Here is an 11,580-nt window from a genome sequence, read left to right on the forward strand (position 1 = left end):
TCTCATATACACAGTGAGGACCTTGTCAGGGTATAGGGTCTCATTTTCACTGTGAGGATCTTGTCAGGGAATAGGGTCTCATTTTCACTGTGAGGACCTTGTCAGGGAATAGGGTCTCATGTTCACTGTGAGGACCTTGTCAGGGAATAGGGTCTCATGTTCACTGTGAGGACCTTTTCAGGGTATAGGGGGTCTCGTGTTCACAGTGAGGATCTGTCAGGGTATAGGGTCTCATGTTCACTGTGAGGACCTTGTCAGGGAATACGGTCTCATGTTCACTGTGAGGATCTTGTCAGGGTATAGGGTCTCGTGTTCACACTGAGGATCTTGTCAGGGTATAGGGTCTCATGTTCACTGTGAGGATCTTGTCAGGGTATAGGGTCTCGTGTTCACTGTGAGAACCTTGTCAGGGAATAGGGTCTCATTTTCACTGTGAGGATCTTGTCAGGGAATAGGGTCTCATGTTCACTGTGAGGACCTTGTCAGGGTATAGGGTCTCATGTTCACTGTGAGGATCTTGTCAGGGTATAGGGTCTCATTTGCACTGTGATGATCTTGTCAGGGAATAGGGTCTCATGTTGACTGTGAGGATCTTGTCAGGGAATAGGGTCTCATGTTCACTGTGAGGACCTTGTCAGGGTATAGGGTCTCATGTTCACAGTGAGGACCCTGTCAGGGAATAGGGTCTCATTTTCACTGTGAGGATCTTGTCAGGGAATAGGGTCTCATGTTCACTGTGAGGATCTTGTCAGGGAATAGGGTCTCATGTTCACTGTGTGGATCTTGTCAGGGAATAGGGTCTCATGTTCACTGTGAGGATCTTGTCAGGGTATAGGGTCTCATGTTCACTGTGAGGATCTTGTCAGGGTATAGGGTCTCATGTTCAGTGTGAGGACCTTGTCAGGGTATAGGGTCTCATGTTCAGTGTGAGGACCTTGTCAGGGAATAGGGTCTCATGTTCACTGTGAGGATCTTGTCAGGGAATAGGGTCTCATGTTCACTGTGAGGACCTTGTCAGGGTATAGGGTCTCGTGTTCTCTGTGAGAACCTTGTCAGGGAATAGGGTCTCATGTTCAGTGTGAGGATCTTGTCAGGGTATAGGGTCTCATGTTCAGTGTGAGGATCTTGTCAGGGTATAGGGTCTCATGTTCAGTGTGAGGACCTTGTCAGGGTATAGGGTCTCATGTTCACTGTGAGGATCTTGTCAGGGTATAGGGTCTCATGTTCAGTGTGAGGACCTTGTCAGGGTATAGGGTCTCATGTTCACTGTGAGGATCTTGTCAGGGTATAGGGTCTCATGTTCAGTGTGAGGACCTTGTCAGGGTATAGGGTCTCATGTTCACTGTGAGGATCTTGTCAGGGAATAGGGTCTCATGTTGAGTGTGAGGACCTTGTCAGGGAATAGGGTCTCATGTTCACTGTGAGGATCTTGTCAGGGTATAGGGTCTCATTTTCACTGTGAGGACCTTGTCAGGGAATAGGGTCTCATGTTCACTGTGAGGACCTTGTCAGGGAATAGGGTCTCATGTTCACTGTGAGGACCTTGTCAGGGTATAGGGTCTCATATTCACAGTGAGGACCTTGTCAGGGTATAGGGTCTCATTTTCACTGTGAGGATCTTGTCAGGGAATAGGGTCTCATTTTCACTGTGAGGACCTTGTCAGGGAATAGGGTCTCATGTTCACTGTGAGGACCTTGTCAGGGTATAGGGTCTCATGTTCACTGTGAGGACCTTGTCAGGGTATAGGGTCTCATGTTGAGTGTGAGGACCTTGTCAGGGAATAGGGTCTCAAGTTCACTGTGAGGATCTTCTCCGGGTATAATGACCCATCTTCACTGTGAGGACCTTTTTCAGTGTTTATAGCTCTGTGATTTCTGAGGACCTTGTCAGGGTGTGTAACCTTGTGTTTCCTGTCAATTTCTATTCCTGTGTTTCACTTGTGTGTGGTACTTTTGACGGAAACAAAATAAAATGTGTTACAAACACTTGTCTTTTTCTTTATTTGTTATTTGTTATGTGAGCGGATGGGCACACACAGTGTCCGCTTAATAACTTGAGTAATTTTCAATGGATCAAACTTCAAACTTCATAGAAAGGTTCAATACCATGATAGCTTGGACAAGATCAATCACCGTAATTCATGGAGTTATGGCCCCTTATTCAATTCCCAAAACAGTGTCTGCTTGATATCTCAATTAGATATCAACAGATCAACTTTAAATTTTATAGGAAGGTTCATAACCATGACTGCAATTTTCGGACCAAAACTTAAAGAGTTATAGCCCTTTATCTTATTACAGTGTCTGCTTGATATCTTTATTAGTTTTCAACAGATAAAAATTTGGACTTGATGCGAAGGTTCATCACCATGAGAGCTCCGACAAGTTGATCATTGTAGTTTCAGGATTCTATTGTTATGGCCCCTTATACAATTACCAAAAGATTGTGCTTGATATCTCAAGTAATTTTCAGTGGATAAACTTCAACGTTTATAGGAAGTTTCATTACCAAAATAGTTCAGACAAGTGTGATGACAGTAATTTTCAGACTGATATTTATGGGGTTATGGCCCTTTATTCAATTACCAAAACAGTCCGCTCAATATCTCCATGAGCTTTCAAAAGATCAACTTCAAATTTCTTTGGAAGGTAAGGTTCATTACTATGATCACATTGACAAGCTTGCGATATCAAGCACACACATCCAATCTGTCTTTTTCCAAATGTAATTCACTGAATTCTGGACCTTTATTTAATTGTCAGAACAGATTCTGCTCAATATCTTGATTAGTTTTCAATGGGTCAACTTCAAACTTCATAGGGAGGTTAATTACCATTATAGTAAGGACAAGTTGTACAACCACATCTTTCAGCATGTAATTTACATAGTTATGGTACATTGAGAGGGTTCATCATTAGTGCAGGTAAAAGACATTTTGTTGCTGTTTCTGTCTTGGTAGTTCCTGATATTTCTCCTAGTATTGATGTCTTACCTTCACAGTTTCATCAACTTGTGCATCAAACATATATCAACAATGATGGAATATTAATGTGAAAAATTCTTGTTAATGCAGACAAAACGTTAAAATCATCCTTTTCTCAAAATCTATGAAACAAGAACACAGAAATTAAGATGGAGTAGAAAAATTACGCCTTATTCACATTTTGAAATGGTTCATCTCTTATCAGTGTTTCGTGGGCTTTTTTTTTCAAATCTGAGGGAAGATCTTTTAAAATAAACAAATCGGAGCAGCACTTTGAACATTTTAACAGTTGTTTTAATTTCTTCATATCAATTGTATTTCAATTAAAATCATCAATAACATCATGTAACATAAACACAAGATACTACGGATCCCCCCCCCCCCCCCCCCCCCCCCCCCCCTCGTTACTTAATGATGCAACCTGTATGTAAAAGTGAATTAAAATCTGATTAAAAAAATGATAGTAAAGGCATATACTGAAAATATAGTTTTTCTTTTCTCACATTTTCTCATATTTGTAGTGATTTCTCTCTGATTACACATAAATATATCTTGAATATCACACATAAATCATTTTCAGGTCAATCTTTCCCTCAATCATGAAACAATTGTACAAGTACCTGGTAATTAAGCAATATTGTACCATCCTTGAGTGAGATCGCAGAAAACGAAAGTGGATAATATCACTTATCATCAGACACACTAAACGTGATGGACAAAATGTCTCCCAACCCTGCCTGGATTTCATCCCCTTCTTTTACTGGGCCGACACCAGATGGCGTACCAGTCAACAATAAATCTCCCTCCTCCAGTGTAAAATAGTTACTTAGAAAACTGATCAAGTATGGAATCGGGAAAATCATGTCTGTTGTGTTTCCATTTTGTTTCATTTCTCCATTGACCTTGAGCCAGAGGTTAAGACTGCTGGGATCTGGAATTTTATTCTTTTCAATGAAATTGCTGACAGGACAAGATGTATCCCAGGACTTTGCAAGAGCCCATGGATGACCATTTTTCTTGGCGAAATCCTGAAGATCACGAGCAGTCATGTCAAGGGCAAGTACATACCCTCCTACATGTTCCATCGCATTTGCCTCTGAAATGTTGTTACCACCTTTTCCAATGACAACTCCTAGCTCAACTTCATGATGGAGCTCATTGCAGCCAGGTGGAAACTGTTTTTAAAAGAAAAGATACACACATCAATTAAGGAGAAGTGAGTTGATGTAATCAAAATCATTAAAGAAATATTCCTTTAAATTAATTAAGAACTCTTTTGAAATTGAGGAAATATTAGACATCATTGGTGCAACTCTGTACACAATCAAGTCTTAGCAGCAAATTTTGAAAAAAAACTGGTTGATGCTGTTCAACGATCCTAGATAATTGTTTTGTTCACAGGGACACAAGTTTAGCTGGAACAGTTTCTGTAAATGGAAGATTTAAATCAATGGCCCACAGCTACAATAAAACATTTGCCCCCAAATTCTTGCGATAAAATTTAAGTTATTTCAATTTCAACAATCAAAATTCATGCGGTGAATGATGACTTTTGTTTACAAGGTTATAAATGTTATGGATTATATCGCTGGAAATTTATTAAACAGTCACCGTTTACATTTTGTACTTTCATTTATCAGCTACCGACATGTTCTCAAGAAATATGTTAATATACTGTGATACCAGTGGTAATTGGTGGTAATTTGGCTAGGATACTAGTACACAACCTCTTGAAATGGCAAATATTCTTTTTTACGCTGATCGATGACATACAAAATAGTCTACAGCTGAGTCTTTTGTTGGTGTTTTTGGGGATGATGCCAAATTTTTGCATGACCTCACAAACTTTGCCCCTGACTGGGAGGTCAACTACTGGTAGTCTGAGAGTCATTTATGGTGGTGTATTGTGTGATGACAACTGTCATAGAGATGTTGGCTACCAGCACAGTAGATAAAAGATGAATTCTGGAGACCTGTCTTCAAGAGTTGATTTTTTTTTATCTATTCAAGATAGTTTGGTAAATACCACTAGATTGTAGGTAACTTCATGAAATCTAAAAGCTTTTCTATATACACAGAGATATCAGTACACAGATATCAGTACACAGATATCAGTACACAAAGATATCACACAGAGATATCAGTACACAGAGATATCAGTACACAGATATCAGTACACAGAGATATCAGTACACAGATATCAGTACACAGAGATATCAGTACAGAGATATCAGTACACAGAGATATCAGTACACAGAGATATCAGTACACAAAGATATCACACAGAGATATCAGTACACAGATATCAGTACACAAAGATATCACACAGAGATATCAGTACACAGAGATATCAGTACACAGATATCAGTACACAGAAATATCAGTACACAGAGATATCAGTACACAAAGATATCACACAGAGATATCAGTACACAGATATCAGTACACAGAGATATCAGTACACAAAGATATCACACAGAGATATCAGTACACAGATATCAGTACACAGAGATATCAGTACACAAAGATATCACACAGAGATATCAGTACACAAAGATATCACACAGAGATATCAGTACACAGATATCAGTACACAGAGATATCAGTACACAGAGATATCAGTACACAAAGATATCACACAGAGATATCAGTACACAGATATCAGTACACAGAGATATCAGTACACAAAGATATCACACAGAGATATCAGTACACAAAGATATCACACAGAGATATCAGTACACAAAGATATCACACAGAGATATCAGTACACAAAGATATCACACAGAGATATCAGTACACAGATATATCAGTACACAAATATCAGTCAGTACACAGAGATATCAGTACACAGAGATATCAGTACACAAAGATATCACACAGAGATATCAGTACACAGATATCAGTACACAGAGATATCAGTACACAAAGATATCACACAGAAATATCAGTACACAGAGATATCACACAGAGATATCAGTACCCAGAGATATCACATAGAGATATCAGTACCCAGAGATATCACATAGAGATATCAGTACACATATATCAGTACACAGATATCAGTACACAGAGATATCAGTACACAAAGATATCACACAGAGATATCAGTACACAGAGATATCACACAGAGATATCAGTACACAGAGATATCACATAGAGATATCAGTACACAGATATCAGTAAACAGATATCAGTACACAGAGATATCAGTACACAGATATCAGTACACAGATATCAATACACAGAGATATCACACAGAGATATCAGTACACAGAGATATCAGAACACAGATATCAGTACACAGAGATATCAGTACACATATATCAGTACACAGAGATATCAGTACACAAAGATATCACACAGAGATATCAGTACACAGATATCAGTATACACAGATATCAGTACACAGAGATATCAGTACACAGATATCAGTACACAGAGATATCAGTACACAGATATCAGTACACAGCAATATCAGTACACAAAGATATCACACAGAGATATCAGTACACAGATATCAGTATACAGAGATATCAGTACACAGAGATATCAGTAACAGATATCAGTACACAGAGATATCAGTACACAGATATCAGTACACAGATATCAATACACAGATATCACAGAGATATCAGTACACAGATATCAGTACACAGATATCAGAACACAGATATCAGTACACAAAGATATCAGTACACAGATATCAGTACACAGAGATTACAGTACACAGATATATCAGTACACAGATATCAGTACACAGAGATATCAGTACACAGATATCAGTACACAGAGATATCAGTACACAGATATCAGTACACAGCAATATCAGTACACAAAGATATCACACAGAGATATCAGTACACAGATATCAGTATACAGAGATATCAGTACACAGATATCAGTACACAGCAATATCAGTACACAAAGATATCACACAGAGATATCAGTACACAGAGATATCAGTACACAGATATCAGTACACAGATATCAATACACAGAGATATCAGTACACTGAGATATCAGTTCTTGGAGACTTTTCTCCCCATAGATTTTTTCTCTGCTACAACTTTTCTTTTGTATAATTACAAGCACAAAACTTGCCATTTGCTGTGGCCCTATACCGTATAATAACATTATATCTATAGTTTCAGTCGATGTGGAGGTCAGTTTGACCTCTGTGATCCTTGGAGTATCCCCCAGACTCACCTTAATTCGCTGGCCTTCGGTGATATAAGAAGTTGTTGGCTTGATAAATACCAAAGGACTCTTTGGGATGGGGTTGTTCAGTTCTGCAGCATGAGATCTGTTACAAAGAAAAATGTAAGAAGTAATTTCAAAACTACTGACTGCCTCTAAATCTCCCAGTCACTAAAAAGTCTCTTTCAGAAATCAAAATACAGTGAATGTAAGAATATCATAATATGACCAGGCACTTATATTGTATAAGTATTTCATGCTTTCCCATGCTCTAGTGAAAGTTATTTACCCCTCGTTACTGAGGGGTCAAAACAATTGTTTTGCCTGTACCATGTAATAAGACATCATTTATTTCATTACAGAATTATGATGAATCTCTGCAAATTTGACATCACTGACCAAACTTTTGGTAATCCTTATTCCGAATTCCCTACTGTATTTATGACATTCTGTTGTAAAATGTTCAAATGTTCCAAAGTAATGTGGAGAAATTTCCTTTTAAATCTCACAGCAAGTCCTTGTGAACCTCACAGCCAGCCCTTGTGAACCTCACAGCCAGCCCTTGTCAACCTCACAGCCAGCCCTTGTCAACCTCACAGCCAGCCCTTGTCAACATACCAGCCAGCCCTAGTCAACCTAACAGCCAGCCCTTGTCAACCTCACAGCCAGCCCTCGTCAATATACCAGCCAGCCCTAGTCAACCTAACAGCTAGCCCTTGTCAACCTCACAGCCAGCCATTGTCAACATACCAGCCAGCCCTAGTCAACCTAACAGCCAGCCCTGGTCAACCTCACAGCCAGCCCTTGCCAACCTCACAGCCAGCCCTTGTCAACATACCAGCTATCCCTTGTCAACCTCACTGCCAGCCCTTGTCAACATACCAGCCAGTGCTTGTCCACTTCACAGCCACCCCACATCAACCTCACAGCCAGCCCTAGTCAACCTCACAGCCACCCCTAGTAAACATACCAACCAGCCCTTGTCAACCTCACAGCTAGCCCTTGTCAACCTCACAACCACCCCTTGTCAACATACCAACCAGCCCTTGTCAACCTCACAGCCACCCCTTGTCAACATACCAACCAGCCCTTGTCAACCTCACAGCCACCCCTTGTCATCATACCAGCCACCGCATGTCAACCTCATAGCCAGTTCTTGTCACCCTAACAGCCAGCCACAAGATGGGTTAAACACTCATTGACTTGTTATCAGGTCAACCTCTTATTTGACAATGTATGAAGTCACATGACAATGTACTTTGCAATGTAGTAGAAAATAAACATTGCTGCTGCTGGGAGGGTGGGGGGAGGGGAAGTTTAAGAAATTAATGACATTTTTCAAATTATAGCCATTTATAGACAACTTCATCCTGATAGCAAGAATGTAGGGAAGAAATAATCTTGTAAGACAGGCCCATTAGACCTCTTTATCACATCATATTGTTTATTATCTGGTATAAGTAAACCAAACAGTGAACTCATTTATAGATCTGATCATTCAGACACAGTTATAGCTTTAAAGCTGGATGAATTTAAAAGAGGGAGGGGTCTTTGGAAAATCATAACTCTTTCTAACTTGAACCTGAATACACGTTTAGGTAGTATTCCTATATAGACATTAGATAAACACGAGATAGCACAACAACATAACACTGCAGAACTGTACAGAACATTTTACATATATAGCTCGTGCATTCCGGAATAAAAATGGTGAATAAAAGTGGAAAAATATATCAAGGTTATCTTTCACGATAAAAAAGGTCAAAGCTACAATGGTTCCAAGTAAGAATTATACATTAAATTCTGGTTATAATACATTTTTCTCTCCAAAACAGATAAAAGTCCAACTCCTTCATCTACTCAGTGTAATATGGAAAGGGATGTATTGAAGGGCTGAATTTGTTAGGGATTTAAATCACATTTTGATATTATTTTGATGATGATGATGATGATGATGATGATGATGGTGATGATGATGATGATGATGATGCATGGCATGCACAAATAACAGTGTGAAATTGTTTAAAGACACAATGATGGATGACGGCGCTGGGCGATTTGAATAGCCCGCCATCATCAGATGTCAGAGTCAGTTGTATGGTAAGATCTGGAGACCTACGTGAACAATGTAACAGGTATACATATTCAGAACTTTAAACAGGTGATATCTAATTATAACGTCAGATCACTAAATAAACTGACTATAGCCCCCAGTAACTGGACACCCATCTTGTTCCCATAGACCTGTCACCTGATCATGCAAGCAAGATAAAATTATCTAGGTCAGCATAAAAGCTGGGACTATCCCTGATAACAAACTTCAGGCACATGTATAGTGTGATGTTAATATAAAAAATTAAGCCATAAACACCGCTACATCATTTCTGTAAGTATGTATGTGGAATTGTGTCAGAATTCAGCCTTAGTTTCCGACTGAAATCAAAGTTCACCACAACAATTAAATATATTTAATTTTCAGGCGTTTACCTCCTAAACATAAATATCAAATATCCGTTAAAAATCATGATACGAAGGCATATTATATCATAGGCCTAATGACAAAGGTGAAGTGGTCTGATAGACAAAGATGGTCTTTTACGTTACAATAACCCATGCAATCTTTCGTCCTGGGATCCTGGCTCGCCCCAACAGTCACGCCCCATCCATGTTTGTGATGAAAGCAGAGCGTGCCATGCAGAAAAATGCACATCAAAATTAACGATTTATCACAGATTTAACATCGATATAAAGAAAATACTTGTAATTTCGTCCAATCGCCAAGATCTTCTTGCCAACATCTCTGAATTTTGCAAGGTTCTTACTAGGAGCAGCCATGTTGATTTGGTCAATGTACTCTTAGAGTTAATTCCCTTTGACCAACTGGGATAAGCTTGATCGACGACGAGGGCCGACAATGGGTAGTATGGACCACACATCACCCAGATTTACAAATTTTGTAGATATAGATGGAGTTCGTGGCAACGTCTTGCATTTGAGTGACAGTTAACACCTGCGAGGATACATTGGCAACTTATTTCACATTACACCACATAAATGCATTCACACATGTACATATATTCATTTTTGATTTTTAGCACATTAATTCAACATTAACAGAACATTTACAGAAAGTAAATACATGTACACATAAATTAAGGTGCGAGTCACCAACATCACAATAATTTTCAAAATCTTTAATGCAAGTCTTAGATATAACAGTAACCAATGATCTTCAGTTATTCTCGCACAAATCCAAACTAACTCAAAACAAGAGGTCCAATGGGCCTGCACTGCTCACTTGGTACTCATTGCCCTTCAAAAATAGAATCGGTGTTAGTATCACAAATATATTGACATATGCACCACTAGCATTGGAAATGGGCAAAGTTTTAACCAAGTTCTACAACAAACAGCTTATCATATTCAACTCTAAACGGAGACAGTTGTGAATTGGATTACAAATGTATAGGTCAGTGAGCGTACTTTTTTTTGCTCGAATTTTTTTCGGACTTTAATTTGGAAACACGTTTCCACCGAATTCACTTGCTTCTCGAACTTTCTTCTTTACAAGAAGAAGTCTTTTTACAGGTTTCAGCAAGCTCGATCCATGTGACCTTCAAAATGGGCCCAGGGCAACTTTTTTCGCAAAACTTGTAAGGTGTCATCATTGCAACCTGTTAGCCAAAAAAACATGATTTTGCGTATTTTGGTTAGCCAGAAGAAGCTATTTCAAGGTTCTAACAAATCTGACACTCTGTGACCTAGAATAAGGGTCAATGTCCTGTTTTTGGTATACATTGTCGGGCTTCATCTTAGGAACCTGTCAGAAAAATACGATGCTTCTGCGCCTTTCGGTTTGTCAGAAGAAGTTGTTCAAAGGTTTTAACAAATTCGACCCCTGCGACCTAGAATAAAGGTAAAGATAATTTTTTTCACAAATTTGGCGGGATTTATCCTAGGAACCTGTCAGCTAAATACCATACTTTTTCACCTTTGGGTTGGTAAGAAAACAACTAACAACTGAAATTCCCATAAAACACGCCTGTGTCCTCAAACACCCAAACTAAAACTCCCCGAGACACGGCTTTTCACAAACTTTATCAAACACACAGAAGTGATAAATCTAAACTAATTACACTAAATCTGTCCAAACTGACCCCTTATGACCTTAACTCTCACTCTCACTCCGTCAGCTCTCTGAACAGACACATGCCAAATGGGGACACTGGACGAAGGAGTGCCCAGCTCAATTTGTTTATGGTCAGTTATCTATTAATTTTCAAGCCTTTACTCTCGTCTTTCTTAAAATACATTTTTACACGAAATATTGATAATTTAAGTCACTAACGTGATTTTCTTATTCACTTTAATTGCGTATAGTGTGACTTTCTACCTC

At 38.9% G+C, this 11,580-nt stretch overlaps 1 protein-coding gene across 1 annotated transcript; it reads right to left on the reverse strand.

The window, feature by feature from the left end:
• Positions 1-3,383: 3,383 nt before the first annotated feature.
• LOC132544905 (acylpyruvase FAHD1, mitochondrial-like) lies at positions 3,384-10,019 on the reverse strand. Its single transcript, XM_060208561.1, has 3 exons — positions 9,943-10,019; positions 7,194-7,290; positions 3,384-4,159 (listed from the first exon to the last, which is right to left on the reverse strand). The coding sequence occupies exons 1-3, from the start codon at positions 10,017-10,019 to the stop codon at positions 3,668-3,670; spliced, it is 666 nt and encodes a 221-aa protein (XP_060064544.1). The 3' UTR covers positions 3,384-3,667.
• Between the last annotated feature and the right edge of the window lie 1,561 nt (positions 10,020-11,580).

Source organism: Ylistrum balloti, unplaced genomic scaffold, assembly GCF_031769215.1.
Source record: "Ylistrum balloti isolate Yb309-2 unplaced genomic scaffold, AGI_CSIRO_Ybal_v1 Utg369814, whole genome shotgun sequence".
Classification (NCBI taxonomy): Eukaryota; Metazoa; Mollusca; class Bivalvia; order Pectinida; family Pectinidae; genus Ylistrum; species Ylistrum balloti.